At 37.9% G+C, this 23,665-nt stretch overlaps 2 protein-coding genes across 3 annotated transcripts; both read left to right on the top strand.

The window, feature by feature from the left end:
• The first annotated feature begins 1,089 nt into the window (after nucleotides 1-1,089).
• On the top strand, nucleotides 1,090-7,006 carry LOC110929112. 2 transcript variants are annotated; one of them, XM_035987525.1, is made up of 6 exons: nucleotides 1,090-5,184; nucleotides 5,568-5,697; nucleotides 5,781-5,950; nucleotides 6,053-6,344; nucleotides 6,449-6,606; nucleotides 6,757-7,006. In XM_035987525.1, exons 1-2 carry the CDS (start codon nucleotides 1,970-1,972, stop codon nucleotides 5,593-5,595), a joined length of 3,243 nt encoding a protein of 1,080 aa, XP_035843418.1. In that variant the 5' UTR covers nucleotides 1,090-1,969; the 3' UTR covers nucleotides 5,596-5,697; nucleotides 5,781-5,950; nucleotides 6,053-6,344; nucleotides 6,449-6,606; nucleotides 6,757-7,006. The 2 variants fall into 2 exon arrangements, with proteins under 2 accessions (XP_035843418.1, XP_022027924.1); XM_022172232.2 differs by lacking the exons at nucleotides 6,053-6,344; nucleotides 6,449-6,606; nucleotides 6,757-7,006 and having other exon boundaries at nucleotides 5,565-5,697.
• Nucleotides 5,773-6,920, top strand: LOC110931560 (ubiquitin carboxyl-terminal hydrolase 12). Its single transcript, XM_022174946.2, has 4 exons — nucleotides 5,773-5,950; nucleotides 6,053-6,344; nucleotides 6,449-6,606; nucleotides 6,757-6,920. Exons 1-4 carry the CDS (start codon nucleotides 5,773-5,775, stop codon nucleotides 6,918-6,920), a joined length of 792 nt encoding a protein of 263 aa, XP_022030638.1.
• Nucleotides 7,007-23,665: the final 16,659 nt, after the last annotated feature.

Genomic DNA, 23,665 nt, shown 5'->3' with positions numbered 1-23,665 from the left:
TACCAGCGAAGATGGTTCAATGTCTAAGATTTGTTCAACTTTCAACTATTTATGGCTACAACGAGTTATGAGATTCACGCGTATAGGATTGAGCGGAGGCGGTGTTCCACGGGGATCCGCACGTGGTCACCGTGCCACCACAAAGCGCCCCGTCTCCCCTTAAAGAATTAAAAATATATATAGAGAATTTATATTTAATTGAAGCATTATAAAAGTTTAATATGTTGGTTAAAAATAAAAGACACATAGAAAATAAATAAGAAACATATATTGGTAAATAGTTTCAGTAAATATTTTTTCCACACTAGTTTAGGAAAAAAAAACTCTATAAAATAGAAATTAAAACTTTCAAACATAGGAGTATGCGGGGAATTACGTTTTGTGGTATGATGAAACGATTCATATACCCTCAGACGATTCAAATACCCCCAGACGATGCATATAACCCATAGTGACAGAGCAGCATAAATTACAAAGTGAAATAAATTGAGAACTGGAAGCAGAAAATCAGAAAAGGAAATTCAACAGTGTCTGAAACCTCGGATCATTGGTCGCCGGAATTTGATTATGTCAGATCAGTCCAAGCCTCCGGTCGGGAGTCTAACGAAGCAAATGCCCCGATGTCGGAAGATACTGAAGAAGGTGAAATCCGGCCGGATGCCAAGAACGGTGAGGATCTCAGGTCACCGGAAGTGGAGGAGTCGCCGGAAGAGGAAAGATTGCTGGTAGAGGAGAGGTCGACTTTACGTAATCATGAGAGTTCCATGCACGAGGAGCATAGGGTCCCTAATCAGATGACACATTCTCCAAGAGTTATTAATGAAGTTGTGGGTCCCAATGGAGTGGCTGGGTTTACTAACCCTGATGATGTCGACACAGTTTTCCCATGTGGGCCCAACAATTCATTAGCTCATGGAGTCCCCCTACAGCCCAATGATTTTTACTCTAATTTGGGCCCAACTCCTTCCAACGCTTTAGGTAAAAGGCCTAGGGCTTTTAGGAGCCCACCGTCATCTGGTTCTACGCAGGGCCCACCGCATCGGCTTTTTTCTCACAATTCTCAATCTGCAGAAGACTCTATTGACCTCAACTCTCCTGTGACCTTGAAATCTGGTAATTTGGATAATATGGTTGCGGTTGAGGATGAGAATCATGGGGTTTTTGGTTTGGATCGGAATTCATATCCTAGCCACCTTTCGAATCTAGACCCAGGTGATGATACTGCCGTGGCCGACTCACTGGATCCCGAGCAGCAGGGGGGTCTCAATCAGGAAGTGGAGGCTACTGTGGATGTTGGTCTGAAAGTCGGTATTGATCTGAACGGTTTTGAAGATGTAACTAGGAATCTGGTCATTGAAGACGGTGTTTCAAATGGTTTACAATGAATTGTTTATCCATAAATTTAAGGGGGGTTAGGGATTCTCGCAAGGTGGATTGGGTTCGTGGTATAAAAACTAGTCACGGGATCCACTTCATGGCAATCCAAGAAACCAAGCTGGGGGATTCCTCTAGTTTTTTGTTCAGTAGTTTTTGGGGGCGCTCGATTTTTGATTTGGCAGTTGTTGATTCTCATGGCAGATCCGGAGGCCTGGCATGCCTTTGGTGCCCGTCAGTGGCGGATCTAGGATTCCGACCAAGCGGTAACGTTTTATAATTAGGCGGTAACGAAATCGAAAAAACGTCAAATTTTTCCAAAATTTACACTAAAAACGTCAAAAAATTTCCGACCAAGCGGTAGCGGAGGCTACCCCTTGTTACTACATACATCCGCCCCTGGTGCCCGTCAATATTCTCGTGTGACAATGTCATTAAGAACCGGTACTTTCTTGTTGTGTCGGGAGTCTTAGTGCAATCTGGGGGCCGTATAAATCTAGTAAATGTATACGCTCCGAATGATGCGGTGCTTCGGAGGGCGGTGTGGATTGATTTACTTGCTATTAGGAACTCCCTTCAGGGTATATGGGCGTTCATGGGAGACTTCAATGATGTGCGAGTCGAGTCTGAGCGAATGAATTCGGAGTTTGTCGCAGCTAACGCTGAGGCGTTTAATCAATTCATCCTTTCGGCCGGCCTTCTTGAATACAATATGGGTGGTGGAAAGTTCACATATATTTCGGATAGGGGTGACAAGCTGAGTAAATTAGACCGATTCTTGGTTTGCCTCGGCTTCATGGAGAGGTGGCCGACGGCTTCTCTATTGGCTTTGGATAGGGAAGCTTCTGATCATCGACCTCTTATTTTGTCCACCGTGCAATCGGACTTTGGCCACATCCCGTTCAGATTCTTCAATTCATGGTTCGAGTTCCCTGGCTTTATTGATCATGTCCTACATTTGTGTGGCGTGTTTTCTTTTTCAGGTCCTGAAGATTTGTCTTTGTCGATAAAACTAAGATGGCTGAAAAATAATATTAAGGCATGGTTAAAAGCGGAGAAGCATCGGTCGGAGGGATTATACGATGGTAAAAAGAGCCGAGTGGCGGTTCTTGATAGTCTGGCAGAGGAACGGCCGTTGGGGTTAGATGAACTATCAGAGAGGGCTGAATGCAGGATTTTTGTGGAGGATTTCGATAGGTTAAGGCAAATGGATATACGACAAAAATCACGTGCAAGATGGGCATTAGAGGGGGATGAAAATTCAGCCTTTTTTCACCATATTATTAACTCAAATATTAGTAATAATCGGGTGAACGGTCTATTGGTTGGTGGGGTGTGGGTGACGAATCCGATGGCCATAAAAGAATGTTTTTTCGATTTTTTCCGTAAACAATTTGCTGAGCCAATGGAAGCGAGACCCGGTATTGTGTGTCCTAATTTGGCAACCATTACTGAGTCTGAAGCCGAGCTCCTTATAGCCCCCTTCTCTAATAGTGAGATAAAGGATGCCATATGGGAATGTGATGGCGACCGGGCACCCGGACCGGATGGATTTAACTTTAAATTTATCAAGAGATGCTGGGTAGGATTACAGGACGACTTCACTCGGCTATTCAATAGATTCCACAATGAGGGGTCGTTAAATAGCTGTTGCTCTTCATCGTTCATTGCATTGATTCCGAAGGTAAAAGACCCGACGACGCCTTCGGATTTTCGCCCTATTAGCTTGATTGGAGTCATAAATAAAGTAATTTCAAAAGTATTGGTGAACCGTCTGAAGGGCGTTATCGGGAAGCTTATTTCGGAAGAGCAGTCGGCTTTTTTGGCAGGGAGGAGCATTATGGATGGTCCTCTTATTTTAAATGAAGTTATGGGGTGGCTTAAAAAATCAAAAAAGAAAGGTATGTTCTTTAAGGTGGACATTAGTAAAGCCTATGACTCGGTCAGTTGGGTCTTCCTTGACTCAATCATGTCTCAAATGAATTTTCCAAGGCGTTGGAGGAGTTGGATTATGGCAACACTTCACTCGGCTAGAGCTTCGGTTTTAGTGAATGGCTCGCCATCCATGGAATTCCAGTGTACTCGTGGTCTTCGGCAAGGTGATCCGCTATCACCGTTCCTGTTCGTGATCGCTATGGAAGCCTTAACGGGGATAATGAAAGAGGCCGTCACCGTTGGATTATTTAATGGTATTCAATGTACAAACGAGGGCCCGTGCCTTTCGCATTTCTCTTATGCGGATGACGTGATGTTTCTTGGGGGTTATCTGAATGTCATAAATCTTCGTAGAATCTTATGTTGCTTCTATTTGACATCCGGGTTGAAGGTTAATCTAGCCAAGTGTAGTGTGTATGGCATTGGTGTGAGTGATCAAGAGGTTCAAAGCATGGCGGGTCTCCTAAATTGCAAACCGGGTGTTTTTCCATTTAAACACCTTGGATTGCTAGTTGGAGCCAATATGAATCTAGTTCGCAATTGGAAATCGGTGGTGGAAATTTTTAGGAATCGCCTATCAATTTGGAAGGCTAAACACCTCTCATATGGTGGAAGAATCACGCTTCTCAAGTCGGTATTAAACTCTTTACCCACATACTATTTTTCATTGTTTAAAGCTCCGGTGCAAGTATTAGAGTCTCTTGAAAGAATTCGAAGGGTTTTCTTTTGGGGCGGGTCGGAAGAAAAGGCGAAGATGAATTGGGTGGCTTGGGAGAAGACCATCGGGCCAATCGAATACGGTGGACTCGGTTTTGGATCTCTTAAGGATGCTAATTTAGCAATGCTTGCTAAGTGGTGGTGGCGTTTTAAGACGGAAAAAACCGGGTTATGGCGGAAGGTAATATGGGCTATTCATCACAACTCTAGGTCATGGTCGGCAATCCCGGCAAAAGTCTCAATAGCAGGTCCTTGGAAGCAAATTGTGAGTATTCATGATGCGCTACTCAAAGTTGGTATCGATTTGAAGAAAGCTATATCAATTTCGGTAGCAAACGGGTCGTGCACCTCCTTTTGGCTAGATAGTTGGGTTGGAGGGTTTCCATTATACACGGTATTCCCTAGGCTTTTCTGTCTTGAATGCTCAAAACTTTGTTCGGTGGCTGATCGTTTGGGGGGAGGCAGCAACGGGCAACAGTTTAACTGGAACTGGGCCAGGCCCAACCTGTCCAGTGATGAGCAGCAAGACATCCGAGTCCTCACGACCCTGTTGGATGCTTTTGTTTTGTCTACTGATTCGGACACAGTTATGTGGCAATATGATGGGTCAGGATTGTTTACAGTTTCGAGCATAAAAAAGATCATCAGTTCATTTAATAGATCGCGGCCGAATCGGGTTTTTGTTTGGAATAATTGGGTTCCGAAGAAAGTGGGGATTGTTGCTTGGAGGGCGGACATGGAAAGGTTACCTACCAGGTCTGCGTTGGCGGTACGAAATATAAATGTTCCAGATTCAACATGTGCTTTTTGTGGCGAATATGAGGAATCAAGTAACCATATCTTTTTATCATGCCATTTTGCCCAAACAATTTGGCAGAATGTCGCATTATGGTGTAAAATCCCATCTATTGTGGCATTTGACATCAAAGATTTATTAGAGCTACATGCTTACAGCCCGGGGTCAAGGAAGAAGAGAAAAGCGATACACGCCATCGTTTTGGTTGTAATCTGGTGTATTTGGCGGATGCGAAATGAGATTGTTTTCAACCATTTGCAGCCGGAGTTTATTAAAGTTCTGGAAGAAGCGAAGTCGTTGAGCTATTTGTGGATAAAAAATCGATCGAAAGTGGCTTCTATAACATGGGAGGACTGGAACAGGTTCAAAGTTTTTGTTTAATTCAGTTCTGATGTTGTAACCTGGTGTGGTTTTGGTTCGATATATTGTAATTTTGGTGACTAGTTCCTTGCTAGTAATGAATAAAATTTATGTTGGCCGTTCAAAAAAAAAACAGTGGAGATTTCTGAGGTATTCTATAATCTTGAAACGTATCTTGATTTTGCACATTATCAAGTAAGATTTAAGATGTCAGATCATTCAAGTAGACTGCAATACAAATGCTTTTTTTTTTTTTGGGTTTGGGGATCTTTTATATGCTAATTAAATAATCTATTGCAAAGAGTCAATCATATGACAATGGTGAACGTCTTTTATGTTTACAAGTCAATGTATATGTTTTTATTTAAATCTTGTTTTGCAGCAGACATGTTCATATCGAAAAGAAAACATGATCCGGCACACTATATGCTCAAGATCGAGTCGTTTTCTTTTCTTTCAGAAGATCACACCTCGAAAATTGAATCTGATATTTTTGAAGCTAGCGGTCACAAATGGTAAACATTTTTAAACACTTTTCACTATTGATATAGAGTTTCTCCAACCGTTTTTAATGTTTTCCCATCACTGAAATGTCTAGGAGACTAGATTTGTACCCAAACGGAAATGGTGAAGACGATGATTGTAGCCACATTTCTTTGTATGTGGGAATATGTAACACTGATAGTTGCTTACAAGGGTGGGATGTCTGTGTTGATGTTACTTTCTTTGTTTATGATCATATACAGCACAATTTTGTAACCTTTCAAGGTATGTTTATTTTGCTTTCATTCATTCTTTGACTATGTATTATTCTATTGTTTTTAGTAATACTATTAGTGTAACCACTTTTGTTAATGTAAGCGTTTATAGATGTGAATGGGCATCGGACAAGGTTCCATGGGAAGAAGACAACATGGGGTTTTGACAAATTAATTTCTTTGGAGTCTTTTACGGAGAGTAAAAATGGGTACCTTTTCAATGATTCATGCGTTTTTGGAGTTGAGGTTACTGCAGTTCCAGAGTTTACAAAAATGGATCGGTGGCTGTCGATGACAAAGCTTCCAACAACTATGAATACTTACACTTGGACCATTAATAAATTTTCAGCTGTAACAGAGGAGCGAGTGTATTCAGAAGCGTTTAAACTTGGCAAAATGAAGTGGTTCGCACTTATAATTCATAAAGATTTCATTTGCTTTTTTTTATCCTTTTGTTTAAAACAATAAATTTTAGATTTAAGTGATCTAATTATTGATTTTTTTCTAGGAAATTGTCACTGTATCCGAAAGGAAACAAATCATATACACATTTGTCAATCTATTTAGGTGTGCATGATGCTGCTTTGCTTCCTGATGGTTGGAAAGTGTATGCCAAGTACAAGATTCGGGTTAAATGTCAGGGTACTGGAAGTGATATACAAAGAGGTAAACATGGGTTTATATAACATGTCTTAACCATGTATTCGCTTGAACTAGTCGTTTAGGTTGTGATAGTAAATAAACACAAGGATATGATATAGGTGGTTCTATGCTGTTGTATTATGTTTCTTTTGATGGTTTCTTTTCCTCTTGTAGAAACTACAAATGGCTGGTTCGACAACGCTACTGATAGTTGGGGTTTTTCATCTTTTATGCCATTGAGCCAACTTATGGACTTTGAAAATGGCTTCTTGTTGGATGATACTCTTATTGTTGAAGTCGAGGTTTCAGTGATGGGGATGCTCAGAAATTTTATCTGAAACATGGTGGTCTTGGTTTTTATTTTGGCTTGCTGGTTTAAAGTGGATGTTTGAGCTTAATATATATTTGGCATTATTGCTGTTAATTCGGTTTCTGGTAGGAATCATGATTAATTATGAGATTTGATCTTTGGCATAATAATTTCTCATTAGTGGTTAGTTACAAGCACTCCATCACAACATTTTCAGTGTTACTTATGTAAAGGATTTGTCCATTGCAGTCATGAGATCTATACGTTGTGAGACCCTTGATTTCTATCATAAAATTTATGTTGATATAATTATGTTTAATATTTTTCATATAAAATTCTTGTCTATGATTAGTTGGAGTGTATGCGTTGAAGCATGCTTCATCATTTGGAATACAAGTCCTGCAACAAAGCACAAGTCCCAGTTTAAGTTGTTAGACTGTAAAATAACTGGTGTTGAATCGATATGAAAGGCGTTTGATTTGCAATGCTTGTAATCATTGTGTAGTGTTCAAGTGTTTATAGATGTATCCTGGCCTTCTATTGGCTTATGATACTATTTTTTAAAAACGGCCGTTTCAACTCATACCCATTTTGTCAAAACATGTACTGACCCAAACCAAGGTGACTTTTTAAACAGTCCAATCTGAACCGTTATCTGCTCGACACAATCTACCTGTTGGTATAGTAATCAATAAGTAACGCAACCCTAGCTTAAGGGACATTATACCATATTTATCTTTATAAAGTGATCATCATTATCTTTAAGATAATTTGTACATATCTAAATTAGATTGATGTAATTTTGTGATAGTTCTCCAAATTCTTTCCCAACTTTTGGAGACCTAACAATAACAACTTTATTTTCATATTTTCTTACGGATCTCGACCACGTCAGTGAACCCACACACGACATATATAAAACTAATTTTTCATTTCTTCTTGTGATTTTTGTTGGTTACCACCGACGACTCTTTTCTATTGGTAAAAGTTTGCTTTTGTATTCATATTGTATTCATACGTTGTGGTTCCCTTCTTCTACCTGAAAGAACAACAATGGATAAGTATTATAAGTTCAGATAGAACTTTGCAAGAGTCAAGAGACGAAAAGATCTAGTTATTAACTGCGACACGAGATGAAGAAAACGTGGCCAAAAGAAATTTGATAACTCATTTGGTCATATTCGGTTGAGCTACAAAAAGGAATGGAATAACACTCACTCTTCAACGTATATTGGCTGGCTCGTTTTCCCCAATTGATCCGACCATCCATCCATGCTTCAACGAGAATTAAATATGCTCACCAATCAATTGTCTTTGAAAACAAGTATCAAGAATGTAGCTACAAGTAGTCATTGAAAAGGCACTCATTTTTACTCTCGACAATAATTGAGCAAGCTATATGAAAAATGATTCAATTCATGTTATAAACTTAATTAGTCATCCAATAAACACAACAATGCAAAAACTAACTATAGGCAAGACGGGTGCGACATAAAATATTCAAAATACCAAGTTTTCATCCATTGATACAATTCCGCACACTTTATGAATCCTTGACATCAACTTTAAAATAGCTAGGGAAACATAATGAGATATTTGAGTGTCCTTGTCACTCAGACGTCAACAATACGATTATCGTTCAACAAGAAGCCATTTTCTAAGATAATGAGTTGATTCGATAGCATAAAGATGGAAAACACATAGCCACTGAGTAGTAAAACCAAAAACACCATGCTTCAATCCCCATCACTAAAATCTCTACTTCGACCATAAGGTTATCTTTCAACAAGAAGCCATTTTCAGAGTCATTGAGTTGACTCAGTAGTATCATAAAACACCTAAAACCCCAACAAGTAGCGGAGTTGCAGAACTAATTACCAGCTTCTGCAAGGTACAATGAAAAAAACCACAAATAATATATAATGAAGAATTAAAATTTCAAGCGTTTAATTGGAGTTCTATACATAAAATACCCTTCTCTATATCGTTTCCCGGTACCCTAACTTTTAACCTGAATCTTGAATTGTGCATAAATTTTCCAACCATTAGCAGTATCATGTGCAGTTAGAAAGATTGAAAAATGTAAGTCCTTTGGGATAGAGTGATAATTTCCATGAGACAAGAAACCAAGATAAAACTATAACTCATTAGATCATTAAAAATCTGATGTTTTGGTGTTTTAAACAGACAAAATGGAATCCTTTATTTATACTATAACTTTTTCACTCATTAGGTCACATTTTCTAAAACACTCATTTCACCGAGTTGTCCAAATTCGGTCAAAATTCGCATTGCCTATATACGTAGATACACATCTTACTTAATTTTACACTTACTTACGGTTGATGTCTCAACTCGCTTTAGTCAAACGAGTCACTTTTACAAACCTATCTTTTATCCCTCGAAAATTGCTTATGTATGCCCAATCAACTATACACTACCAATTTAACCAAAACTTTTGAACCATACATTTTTAACACGCTTAAACGTCAAAATTCCCGTCTTAGCCTAACGTTTTAACCCATTTCACTTGTATCGAATCACCAATATGCCATCTTATCCCAAGTATTTCTCTTGAATAAATTTCCAGACGAAATTTCCTGAAGTAGAAGAGACTATAACGCTTCGCATTTTGTACTTTCCTCATTTAGAAAGTGTAATACTATTTCTATTTATGGAAACTTGTAATTTTATCATGTTCGTATTCCATTTCCTATCTTGTAATCCGAGGCCTTGATCATAATGGAATTCCTTTTTATACATAAACATGCTAATACTTGAAACAGGTGTTACAAACTTGAATACATGCTCATACACGAAAACCGACACTTGAAATACTTGAAACCGGCTAAAACACGAGAAAACGACGCAATATAACCCAAACTACCCACTCGTGCAGACGTAGCATCTCCTTCGCACGAAGAACTGCACAAACTTACCTTTGCACGAAGGACTTACCTTTGCACGAACTTACCTTTGCACAAACCTACCTTTGCACGAAGGACTTACCTTCGCACGAACATGTCACCTCTGTATGAACCACTCATCCGCACGAACATAGCTAGCGATGGGATTTCGGGCAAAAAACGTAAACAACCACGTTTTTAACACTTTTTCACCTTTCTCCAACTACCAACCACCAACTACTTCATTAATGACTTAAACCCTATTCCTATATTATAAATAGGAGTCTCCATACACTCCTAAACACTTTCCAAACACTTAAATCACTATCAAATCTTCATACTTTCTCTCTAAATTACAAGTCTTGGCAGAAAGTTGCAAGCCTTCTAAGTGAGTTTTAGCTCACTTCTCTTTTTATTTCTTCATGTTTTCTTCTACCATTCTACTTGGACAACCTCTAGGAAGGTTTTCACAGATTTGTCATGGCAAACTAAGGTAAAACCTCACCATATTTGAGGTCGAAAGTAGAGATAAAATTTTGCTTTTGTTTATGTCTTTATACCTTTCTTTTCTTTACAAAAACTTGGTGAAATCTTGTACCCACCAAGCTCCCAACTAAGTTCATAGTTGTGGGTTTGTGTTGTGGTTGATTTCCACCAAGAAACAAGTTCAAAAACTCTTTTAAATTATACACATACATGTTCCAATTGTTGAAACCATTTAAGATTCACCATCTTCAATATGGATGAACTTGTGTTTTGGTAGAAGTGTGAACCGTGAGAGTCTTGGCTTTCCAAACTAGTTCCACTACCTCACTTGTTACCTTGTTTATGTTCATCCAAGTAGCTTCCAAAACTCAAAGTAACACAACCCCGCCACACCTCCAACATTTTCTATGATGGGTATGGAACACCCGGGTTGATTTTACTTGGCTACTTGGCAAAATTAGTTAGTTTATTTTATTTTCATTCATGACCAACCGGGTTATCAACTATGTTGATAACCTTGTGCTTTGGTGAATTCATACAAAGAGGTTTAATGGATGATTATCATCCTACATCCATGCTTGACATTACATAACTTATATGATTATACATGATGGACTTATATTATATTATATATTAAAATATATACTAGCCGAATTCTTGATGTTAACCGGATTATGGTTATATGTCGTGAACATAGGTTACTTTATCTTCGTTCTAATCTCCTCGGTTTTGATTCTAATGGGCAAATTAGGACCCATGAAATCACTTAAAAACTTAGTGTTAAAACGAGTATTTAGACAAGATATATTTTTCGTGTACTTATACTTTTTATACTTAAATTCCGAGTCCGAACTCTCTACCAAATCTGAATACTTGCACACCTCTGTTTCCCTAATGTAGGGTAACTTCGGTGTTCTCGACTCTCAACGCATCACTCACGTACACGAGATTTACACGCAAAATCGTGAGTATACTCGATCCCATTTTTTCCGTTTTACACACTTTGGTTGCAACATGTACATTACATTACATTACAAATTCACTTACTCACGATTAAACTTGTTTACATACATACTCTATCCGTCAAAAACATGATACTTGTTATATTCTTGTTATTACATGCTATACTCATTCTTGTGTTCTATGTGCTCATTAACTTTGCAAGCCTCCCTTAACAATGGGAAGAAGAAGAAGAAGAAGAAGAAGAAGAAAAGAGCCACAATAAGATGAAGAACAAGACGAAGAAGTACAAGTGCAAGCTACTCGTGGAAATGGGGAAAAACAAACAAAAACCAGGGGGAGGGGGCAAAGTTGGACGTATGATGAGGAGGTAGCCTTGGTTAAATCTTACTTAAATATTTCCGAGGACAAAACAATTGAAAATCAACAAACAAAAAGAACTTTTAGAAACGAGTTATCGCACATTTTAGAATATTGTATGTTCGTTTCCGTATCGATTTCGTAATCCCGATGACTGCGAATATCATGTATCACGTGCGGAATCCGTCTACGTGAGTGGATCAGACACAAGAATGTAATTAAACGTTGATTCTATTAATAATCTTAACAATTACAAGCACCTTGAATCAACTTGGAGATAATTTCTCTCTCTAATCTCCAAAATGAGCAAAAAGTTCTAAAAAGTTCTAAAATGATACTAGACTCCTCCTATTTATAGGACTCCTCTAACAAAGGGTGGGCTCCTTTGTACAAATGAACTCCCTTTCGTACGGATGAACTCTCTTTGGTACGAATGGACTTTTTTCCTATATTTAACATTTCTAAACCTTGTCTTGATCATTTCACAGCTACGATATGTGATTGACAGAAGCGATAGACATACTGCACTCACAGACTCCCCCTTGGATATTGTTGCAGTCAATCTAGAAGCTTTCTATCTTCTCTCTCTCTCAATCTTCTAGAAGTTTTGACATCTTCAGCACCACAGACCCCCCAATGCTCTAACAAGCTTCTCTTGGTTCTGCGTTCTGAATCCTCAGCTCTTCCTTTCGTTAGACTCTATCTCCAGGCTCCCCTTTCTTTAAGCTTCCGGCTTTTCAGGATCGTCACCTGGTTCTATCACTGCAAGCTCCCCCTTGCCTTGAGCTTTTCTACATACTCTCCCTTAGCCTCAGCTATCAGGATCGTAATCTGACTCAACATCTGAAGAATACAAATATTTAATAGCAAAAGCTTTTTGGTCACCTTGAATTGGTAACCTAGCTTTAAGCACAGATGTATGACATTTAAAGCTTTTTAAAGTATCAAGATCATGAACCTAGCTCTATGAAAAATTGACAATGTAAAACTATTTTTGGTTCAAGATCGTTTCCTGGCCCTTTAAAAATATTATTTCCCAGCATCGAACCCTGGCTTGAAGAAAACCATTTGAGAGTTTTAAAACTCCAGGATTATAAACTGGCACTCTCCCCTTATCAAATAACTATATCTGACAGTTAAGCATCCAAAACCACCAGTTGATCATCCAAGTTCAAATTAATGACCTTGAAGATTTTCACAAACTGTTTTTGAACTTTCCATTTAAAAAACCTCAAGTTTCAAATTAATGAACTTGTTTATTTTCAGAAACATGATCAGCACTTCAGATTTTGAAACTCAGCTTTCAAACGTCGATTGTCGAAAATAAAAAAAGAAACAAAATCTTTTTGTATTTTACAAAGTTTATGCTAAAACACACCGAAAATTTTTTTTGTGATTTTTTTGTAATGAAATGCAGTAAACAAATATTTACAAACATATTTTTGTTTGAGTTCGTGTTAGAGGATCATATCAGTTTATGACAAATCACTAGCACCGTTGACCTATTATAGACTTTAAGTTCTAAACGATTCACTTAGATTGTCAGTATCTGATCCACTTAAATTCTCACACAAACTTCAATTGTTCCAAGATATGAGATTTAGTGTTTTAAGAACTTAACTTATTCACGTGTCCCACCTCAGAATATACTCCCGTATCAAGATTCCCTAGATTCAGTCTTACAGGTGAATATACTATATTGATATGTACTCTGGGTTAGTGCGAGTCCTTGAGAGCTCAGGTATGAACTACCGTTCAGTCAAAGAGATGAAGGCTCGACTTTAGGTGTGTTCCACTTAGAAATCTTCTTTATAACTGCACTTGATTTATATCTTTCGCTATTTTTCAATTTTTATGCAGGGGGAAAGCTTTTTAAGCACGCAAAGTATTATACGAGGTCTAGGCCATTGCTGATGCAGAATCAGAAGACCAAGTATAATACCCCAGATATCAATACGTATAAAGACCTAATATCTCAGAATCAGACAATCTCTCAAACGAAATTTCGGAGTACTAAGTCCATATATCCGAGAGATGTTCCCCACGAGATAAGAAAATTATTGATATTTAGGTTTATATCTCGAAATCAATTTAACTGAGTGTGTAAAAACCTACTGGCACATCATCAGTGAGACCGTTTATCACATTTTTACTTTCCATTTCTTTAGCATGTTGTGACTGTCTTACTGATGTACTATCATTTCCTCTTTTTACACAATAACTCATTTTCATTTTTTCATGTTTTTGGCTTTTTCAAATTTTTAAATGTTTTTGTATTTTCAAAATATTTACTCCCCCTAAAATCCAAAACATTTAAAAGAAAATTTGACTAACCGATGCAGATAGCTTTGTCTCGCCATCCATTTTCTGCAATAACATGCTCTGTTTTGCATAAAGCACCCCATGATTTACAACATATTGATATTTAACAGTTTGAAAACCATTTTCAATCACTTGTGAATTTAATCATGTTTGTTCAGCCGTGAGGGTTTCGGCGTATTCCATCAAAACATCTTTTTGTTTAATTTTTTTTAACAATAAAAACAAACATTTTTTTTCATTTTTCAATTTTTGTAAAAATAAAAACATATTTATGGTTTTTATATTTTTCTATATTTTATTTTGTTTTGGATTTATGGTTTATTTATACACAAAACAAACCAACACTCCCTGTTTTTCAATCTCAGGGATCCTCTTCCTGTGCCAGGCTGCTCTTCTCCTCGTGTTGACATTAATTCGGCTATCTTCAAGAGCCCTTGCACATTTAACTAACTCAATTACTTGAATAATGCAACCCAGGCCTGTTTGACCTTGGGTATTGTCCCACAATAAGAATTGTTCAACTTCGGAAAATCTTTGTCATTTTGAACAAACACTTTTTCCTTCTTATTTTCAACCTTCTTGGTTGAATCGACTTTCCTTTTTGACACTCACAGAAGTCTGTTTCTTGACCATCCAAATTTTTCCTTTTAAAACATTCCTTTGATAAAACCTTGATTCATTTTAAATGTTTTGATTTGACAAATCAGCTTTAGGTTTCCAAAATTGGTTTGATTAAGTTAAATCAGCCATTGGTTTCCATCTTTGTTTTGTCTCAAATCTGGGTGTCTTTGATTTCCAAGTTTTTTTTGTGATTCATCATTGGATGTTTTCGGCTTCCAAGTTTGTTTTGACTCAATTTGGTTGACTTCTGGTTCACAACTTCAACTTTCCTTTTCTCAACATCAACAGGCTTCAGATTCGGACATTTGTGACCAACATGTCCAATTTGATCACATTTAAAACATGTTTTCTTTGAAACATCTTTGGCCTGTTGTTGTTGTTTTTTTTTAGCATAGAATTCTTCATTAGACTGTCGTCTAAATTTGAGTTATTTCTCTTCTTTGGAACTTGTTCCGTGAACAAAGTTCATCTTTTTCTGATGATTTGACTTTTCAAAACATATCTTTTGGTTTTGTTTCTTTTTATAACCCAACCCAGCCTTCATGTTTTTCTTTCTGTAACCAAATTTGTTATAAAAAATTTTCTTGCTCTTTCCAGCAAATTTTGCAATTTCTGACTTTTCAATTTCTACCAGTTTAAAAACTTTGTCAATTTTCACCGAAATCACATTCTGAATCGGAAATTTAAAATCTGAAAATAACTTGTCCAATCCAATCATGGTATATGCCAATCCTATTGGATCATCATTCGCATTTTTCTCAGATTTTGAATTTTTCAAAAAGTTTTTGCGAAAACTTTCTTCATTTTCATCCTGTGATTCGGACTTACCATTTTTGGTATAATCATCTCTCAAAACGTTTTCAACTACCTTACTTACCACCCATCATCAGATTTGGTGTAAGTCACATCAATGTTTTCACGTAATTGGTCAACCATGTTAAAACCTTTTCCCACCCTTTCTTCATTATAGAACGTGTAATTATCCTTCTACGGTGGTGGCACCTGATGATATTCTGAACCAATACCTTTTTTGTTCTTTTCAGAATCTTTACCATCTGGTGTGATGTTGAAAATACATTCGAGAATATACGAAGAATTATGATAACTTTGAAGTTTTTTAACATATTTTTCTTTTTCAACCAATTCTTGTTTAAGTTGAGCAACTTCATCAATACATTTATTTAATTCCTGTTGTTTTTCTTCATATTTGGCTTCAACAAGTCTTGTTGTTTTTAAACATGCTGACAATCTACCGTCCATACTTTTAACTTGTCTATTCAAAGTATCATAAGTTTCTTGTATGTTATGATTTGCAAATTTTATTCTATCATATATCTTTCTGTAATTCTTGAATGATATTATGTTTTTGAAAACAATCATTACATTTTGCTGAACACTTTTGTTTTAAAATTTCATTTTCTTTTTCAAAATCTTGACATTTTAGTGTCAGCTTTTCAATTTTTTGTTTCAAAACTTCTTCACTTTCAAGCATTTCTTTACATTTTATTTTGAAAACTGTTTCGATTTTGGTAAGCTCAATGTCTCTTGATTTTAAATTTTCATCTTTCTCAGCACAGGCTCTGCATGTTTCCATGCATTTCCTGCACTGTTTTTCAGTTTCATTATCAGATTGTTCAATGATTTTATCTTTGTTTGATGATTCAGAAGATTCAGTTTGAATGTTTTCTGTTATCATACCTTCTTCTACTGTCTTATTCAGTTTTTCATCAACCTTCTGTTGACTTTCATCACCAACTTCTCCTGCTGTCTTCTTCAATTCTTCAACTAGCTTCTCAACAGCTTCTTCTTTCTTCTTTTTCAAATCCATTACCTTCGTTAGACTTGCGTAAAACACTTCTTTTATACGCTTTTACAGATTCTCCTCATAATCTTTCTCTATCGTCATCCTTGTATAGAACTATTGACAAGTTGGAATGACAGCTACCACTGCATTGAAATCCACCTTATTGGGATCAACCACCGGATTACCTTGTGGATCCAAGTAGCATTCTCTTTCAGCATCGCATCTTTTTGCTTCCTTTGCTTCTTTAAAAGGATCACACAACTTATTATGTTCATATCGAGCAAAATTTCTCCGCCATCTTAGATTATCAAACTCATCCATGATCTTGAAATGCTCGAGAATAACCTGTAAACAAATATCAAACACTTAATCAGATTTGAAACACAAGACTTTGAAAACCCTAGTTATGTTCGAATGAGTAATGATTTGACATTTGCGATCGAGGAATGAATTCATGAATGGGACGTATAATGAATTCGTGTATGCGTGATAACAATCAATCCGTGCAAACTAAAAACCAGATTCTGCAGATGGAATATTTCTGGATCCGTTAAACAAGCCTTAATTCGTGAGAACTTGATTTGTGAATATTGTATTGATGAAAACAACACAATACAACTCTTGGTCTGTTCAAATAAACCTTAAATCGATCCGTGCTTGTGAGTACTAGGTCCGCAATCAAGAAACTTCTTGGTCCGTGATTATAAAACTTCTAGATTCATACAAGAACACCTTAAACTGATTTGATATTGGTCCGTAGACAACACCTAGGTTTATATAAATAATGATGTCCAGGTCCGTATGAATATCAATTTCCAGATCCGTGTGAATATCAATTTCCAAATTAGTGTTAACCTAGATCTCCTGATCCGCTGATGTTACCAATGTTGATTCATGAATAAGATGCCTTTGATTCGAGCGAATGTAGATTTATTTATCAAGCGAATCAAGAAGTACGGATGGACAAAAGTCAGTGAATGAAGTAGTTTCAAACTGATAGTCTTGATTCTGCGGATGAAGTGTCTCTAATGCAGATTCATTCTAACTTCCAGATTTGTTTCCTGGGTTCATGAATAACAATCAACGGATGAACAAATCTGATTGAATGGACTTAAATCTACAGATGGAATTAACTTATGCAAATGGACAAGTAACCGCGAAATCTGCGGATGAACTTGTATGTTAATTCTGCGGATGAACAAAACAGCGAATGTACATATATCAGCGGATGGACTAGTTTTCTGCATCCGTGCGAATGGAAGGGTAAGTTGATCCGTCAAATGCAGATTTGTTCCTTCTGTTGATTCGCTAATTGTTGATCTGTTTGAATGCAGATTAATATAGCGAATGAACAAGAATCTGCAGATAGATTTAACTCTGTGGATGGACCTGTTACAAATAAACCTTTTATCAAATAAACCTGTTCAAAACGGATGGATTGTATTTTAACGAATGAACCCTTTTTTTCTGCTGATGGACCCTGTTTTCTGATGAATAGACCTGATTTTTAACGGATGGGCCTGATTTCTAACGAATAAACTGTGAACTGTCTCTACGGATGGACTGTTTTCCCGAACGGATTGACTATTTTTAGCCGGATGGACTATTATCTCGAGTGGATGGACTTAATCTCGAACAGATGGACTTAATTTCGAGCAGATGGGCACTTTTTCGAGCGGATGGACCTGCGAATGGACTGATTTCGGACGGATGGAACTGATCAACGCGCAAAACAGCTTCAGTTCGTCATGGTTTTTCGCCAATTTGACCAAGAAATACTTTGAATTTGACTTTCAAACTTTGTAGGGTTGTTAAACACCAAAATTCAGCCATTTTCATCCATTAAATCTCCATAAATCTGAGATTAAAGTTCAAAATATGAAGAAATTGAGTAGAAGAAGAAATGTGACGAATTTGATCAAATTCAACCCCGATTCTGATGAAATTTCTTGAATTCTTGTATCTTGAATCCGTGCAATCGATCTGCAGCTCTGATACCACTTGTATGTTCGTTTCCGGATCGATTTCGTAATCCCGATGACTGTGAATATCATGTATCACGTGCGGAATCCATGTACGTGAGTGGATCAGACACAAGAATGTAATTAAACATTGATTCTATTGATAATCTTGACAATTACAAGAACCTTGAATCAACTTGGAGATAGTTTCTCTCTCTAATCCCCAAATGAGAAAAAAGTTCTAAAAAGTTCTAAAATGATACAAGACTCATCCTATTTATAGAACTCCTCTAACAAAGGATGGACTCCTTTGTACAAATGAACTCCCTTTAGTACGGATGAACTCTCTTTTGTACGAATGGACTTTTTTCCTATATTTAACATTTCTAAACCTTGTCATGATCATTTCTCAGCTACGATACGTGATTGACGAAAACGATAGACATACTGCACTCACAAATATTACTCGATGGATCTAGCCGAAACATGGATCAACTCACTAAGAAGTGGACGGAATTAAATACAAAACTAATCAATTCAATGTGTGCTACGTACAAAAGGTATATTATTAATCCTTTATTTTTTACTCATACAAAACCAATCAATTCATATTAGCCGAAACATTCTTTATATATCACTGTTGGTCTTGTGTGGTGGTTATTTTTTCTTTTCTTTTCTTCTTACCTCCAACAAGACATGGGAGTTTCAACGATTGACATAATCCCACCTGAAAGTGGTAGTTGTCGGAAAACATGGCGGGGATAAAAAATTTACCGACGGATATTACATAGAGGTCACTGATAGAATTTTAACAGTGTCTCTTGTAATACCTAGAGACACATTGGTACATGTATATAGATTGAGTTTTTCTTTCTTTTTTTCACCCCTTGTCATTGCACAACGAGGTGTTGTCCCCTCTTATCTCCACAACCCTAATGTCGTTAGTTTTTTATCGACGTGTTTGCTGTCATTCTTGCCCAACCATTAGTTGCAGCCTGGTGTCATTGCTTGCCTTGTTGCCTTTCCTTGCCTAAACGTCTAACCGAAATGCAGGGATGAAAAATATCAAATCGAATACCACTACTGACCGAACATATACAATATGGTATTTGGTTTTGAGTTTAGCTCAGTTTCACTATCGATATGAACCATACCTAGGGAATCTTCCAATACCCATGACCGGTAACTTACTCGTACACCGTGCCGCGAACACCAAGAGCCGAACCTATAAGCACTTAGTCGGAACCTGTTATGGGTGGTTTTCTGCTCATATATCCTGGACAATATTCTGACTGTGTTATTTTTTTTTGTGATCAGGATACCGGATCAGGATATTGGTAACATCCTGATACAGTATCCTGGTAATGACTAATTAGCTCACGTGCAGATTAACATGGCAGGCTTATAATGTTCGAGTAGACCTGTTCTCCCAAAGACTCGGACTAATCAGTTGAAATAGGAACGTTGAAGCCGGAAGAAGTGGTCTACAACGTTCACAAAGGGAATATTCGCAGTATCCTGCTTTTATAGGCTAGCGTGTTAGTTTCCTTTTACTATAAATAGGAATGATCGGATCAGATAGAACACACACAATCTTTCGCAAACTCTTGCTCTCTACTAGCTGCAATCACTCACGAACACTTACACTTGTATTCGAATCTCATTGTAACACTTAGACGATCCGCATCATATCATGCATTGTATCTTGATATTTGAAGTTATAAGAAGAACAAGGCAGTTGCGATTGTCAGCTCCCGAGGTTTTGTGCCGGCGATCTAGATTGATCAAGGGCTTTCCTCGTACATCTCGTGTCACCCCTTTACCTTTTTGCTCATTGTTTAATTATAGATATAGCTCGATATCCTGAGCTATATCCTGAAAACTGTTTTTGTTAACAACTTGATCATCATATTTTCCACAAATACTTCTAGCACACTAACTCACTTAACTAATTTGATCACTTAATTACTTAGGTAATTTTTGACCAAAACAATTTGGCGCCCACCGTGGGGCAAGTGGTGCTATTTCTACTAAAAGCCTTTGCAAAATCATTACTTGGTTTTCTGTTTTCAAAACTTTTTGCTACACTATTTTCAATGGCCTCCAGATCAAACATGGGCTCTTCTACCGTGTCTGCTACAACCTCTGCAACAATTGGTTTGGTGCTTCCACCGCTTCGGAGGACGCAAGCCTCTTCACAGCCTCAGGATCTTACAAGAAGGACTAAAACTCATGTGGCTCGGGATGTTATCCCCACTCAGAATGTTCAAGGATCTGTTGTCTTAGGGGGAACTCCTATTTTGGCTTCTAATGATGAAATTCTAACTTTGTTTGGTAGTATACAGGATCAGATGAAGCAACGCATGAGACCAACCAAATGTTGATGAGAGAGATACATCTCTTGAAATCCAGCTCAAGCAGGCCTGCTGAGGATACTGTCACTTCCTTGCAGGCCAGGGCTTTGAACTTTAGTTCGGCAGTATATACCGAGGATAACAGGGGCAATATTGTGCCTAGCCATTCCCAGAGTCATATTTCTGAGATACCCTCTTCGGTTAGGGTGTCAACTGTGAGAAGTTCAGGATATGCTTCAGGATATGGCCAGAATCCTCAGACTGGTAACGTGTCTAATAATAGTAATACTCTTGTTACTAATGGTCTTGGATCTTTGCAGGACGCATGTATGACATCATCATTCTCTAGGGAGCTTCAGAAATTGAAGGACATGATATCCAGTGTACCTGGGGTGGTCCAGCCAATTCCAGAAGTGTCCCAGGATAGCCACAAGATATCCTGGTTTCCATATCCTATTTGTGATGCTGAAATCCCAAAAAGATTTCAAACCCCCAACATGAAGCTCTATGACGGAACTACGGATCCTGAAGAGCATATTGCTCAGTATAGGGAAAGGATGGAAATTAACCCTATCCCTCCGGATCTCAAGGAAGCATGCCTCTGCAAGGGTTTTGGCTCTACTCTAATAGGATCAACCTTAAAATGGCTCTTAAACGTTCCACCTCATTCAATCACATCATTTGCTCACTTAGTCAATTTATTTAATAGTCATTTTTCTTGGAGTCGAAGTTTTGAAAAACTAACCAGTGATCTCTACAGGATAACTCAAGTACCGCAGGAATCCTTAAGGGATTATGTAAACAAGTTTAGCAGGGAATCTCTGGATATCCCATATCTCGATGTTGCAACAGCTGTGCAGGCATTCAAAATGGGGTTGCAAAAAGATTCCCAATTTTATCAGGATCTTGTAATGAATCCTTGCAGGAACCTGGATGAGGCTCGAAACAGGGCTTTAAGATATTTTCGACTGGAAGATGACAAAAAGATGCAAGAGAGGATGAATTCATCCTCAACTTATGAATCAACTAACAGGAAGTCAGAATCCTCATACAAACCACATCGCTCTAAGCCATATGGCAGGAATGACAGCAAGAAAGTGAATGCTGTTGAAGACGAGGATCCTGAGGAGTATCCTGAATTGTCAGAATATTGCTTTTCTGTTAATATACCTGAGCTAATGTATGCTATGCAGGGTTTAGGAGACAAAGCGAGGTGGCCTAGGAAGAACCAACAAAAAGCTTATTGGAAGGATAAATCCAAGTGGTATGCCTTCCATGAGGATTTCGGACATGTTACGGAAGATTGCATTGCTCTAAGAAAGGAAATAAGCTATCTCCTGAGCAAAGGATATCTGAAGGATCTTCTGGGAAGAAAGAAGAATAAGGGTCAGGATATTGAGAAGGATCCTGAACGAGCAGCATCACCTCCTACAGATGCCAAGATAATTAACTTTATTTCAGGAGGATCCGATATCTGTGGAACCTCTTATTTTGCAGCAAAAAAGCATGCAAAGGAGCCTAAGGCAGAACTAGGAGACAAGCCGACCAGGATGACAACCCTCACAACCGATAAAGTGATAACGTTTGACAGTGATGACAGGGATACTGTCCAGGATCCCCATCACGATGGTTTGGTAATAACTTTATATGTTGCTAATCACCTTGTGCGCAAGATACTGGTGGATAATGGTAGCTCCGTCAACATTATTCAGTTAGAAATGCTGAAAAGGATGAATGTTTCCCCAGTGGATATCACTTCAAAATCTACTGTACTTGTCGGGTTCAGTGGAGAGGCCAGGAATACTGTGGGAGAAATAAAGCTACCAGTATATGTTGAAGGAGTTAATTCAATACAACGCTTCTGTGTCATGGACTCCTTATCCTGCTACAATATTGGATTAGTAACCGGTGAAATCCCCAAACAAAATTTCAGTGAACTATTGAAGCTATCAGTGTGATATTATGTTGGGTAGGCCATGGATCCATGATATGAAAGCTGTGCCGTCAACCTATCATCAGTGTATCAAGATCCCTACCCCTTGGGGGGTTGTCAAAGTGGAAAGTGATCAACAGGAAGCGAAGGAGTGTTATTCTTCTTCAATGAAATCCTCAACAAAGCCCAAAGCAGGATAGCAATTAAAGATGCAAGCCCAGGATATCGCAGAGGCTTAAGAGCAGGATGTTAAGAAAATTATCCTGTATCAGGATAATCCAGATATCTCGGTGCTCGTAGCAACCAATATCCCTTAGGATATTGAAAATCATTTGACTAACTTTTTGAAATGCAGGATGTCAACATTCGCATGGAAACATGAGGATATGACAGGTATTTCCAAGGATATTATAACTCACAAGCTCGGAATTGACAGGTCTTTCAAGCCTGTCCAGCAAAAATGAAGGAAGTTTGCTCCTGAATGGAACGCAATAGTTCAGGAAGAGGTTGAAAGATTATTAAAGAGCAAGATGATTAGGGAAGTCAAATTTCCCAAATGGTTAGCAAATGTAGTTGTGGTTCAAAAGAAAAATGGGAAATAGAGAGTTTGTGTAGATTACACAGACTTGAACAAAGCATGTCCTAAAGACCCATTCCCTCAGCCTCATATAGACTCGATGGTGGATGCAACCGCCGGTCATGAGATGTTAACCTTTATGGATGCATCCTCAGGATTCCAGCAGATCCAAATGGAACCTTCCGACCAGGAGGATACTGCTTTCACGACACCGACAGGTATTTATTGTTATACTGCTATGCCTTTTGGTCTAAAAAATGCAGGTGCAACATATCAAAGACTGGTGAACATGATGTTTAAAGACAAACTGGGGGACACCATGGAGGTATACATCGATGATATGGTGGTAAAATCCAAGAAGGTTGAGGATCATCTCGGGGATATTGAAGAAGCATTTGATATCCTGGACCATTACAACATGAAACTAAATCCTGCCAAATGCCATTTTGAAGTGGGGGCAGGAAAGTTTCTAGGATACATGGTAACTAA

This window comes from Helianthus annuus, chromosome 3 (genome assembly GCF_002127325.2).
Source record: "Helianthus annuus cultivar XRQ/B chromosome 3, HanXRQr2.0-SUNRISE, whole genome shotgun sequence".
Lineage (NCBI taxonomy): Eukaryota > Viridiplantae > Streptophyta > Magnoliopsida > Asterales > Asteraceae > Helianthus > Helianthus annuus.
Note: the sequence above shows the minus strand (reverse complement) of the source record. Positions and strands in the feature narration are given on the sequence as shown.

Excerpts from the sequence above, each read along its gene's own strand:
- LOC110929112 (XM_022172232.2), top strand. The coding sequence starts at position 1,970 with ATGGGAGACTTCAATGATGTGCGAGTCGAGTCTGAGCGAATGAATTCG. Across the intron at positions 5,185-5,564 it reads ACATGGGAGGACTGGAACAG|CAGACATGTTCATATCGAAA; the intron begins GTTCAAAGTTTT and ends CTTGTTTTGCAG.
- LOC110931560 (XM_022174946.2), top strand. The coding sequence starts at position 5,773 with ATGTCTAGGAGACTAGATTTGTACCCAAACGGAAATGGTGAAGACGAT. Across the intron at positions 6,345-6,448 it reads AAACTTGGCAAAATGAAGTG|GAAATTGTCACTGTATCCGA; the intron begins GTTCGCACTTAT and ends ATTTTTTTCTAG. Across the intron at positions 6,607-6,756 it reads TGGAAGTGATATACAAAGAG|AAACTACAAATGGCTGGTTC; the intron begins GTAAACATGGGT and ends TTCCTCTTGTAG.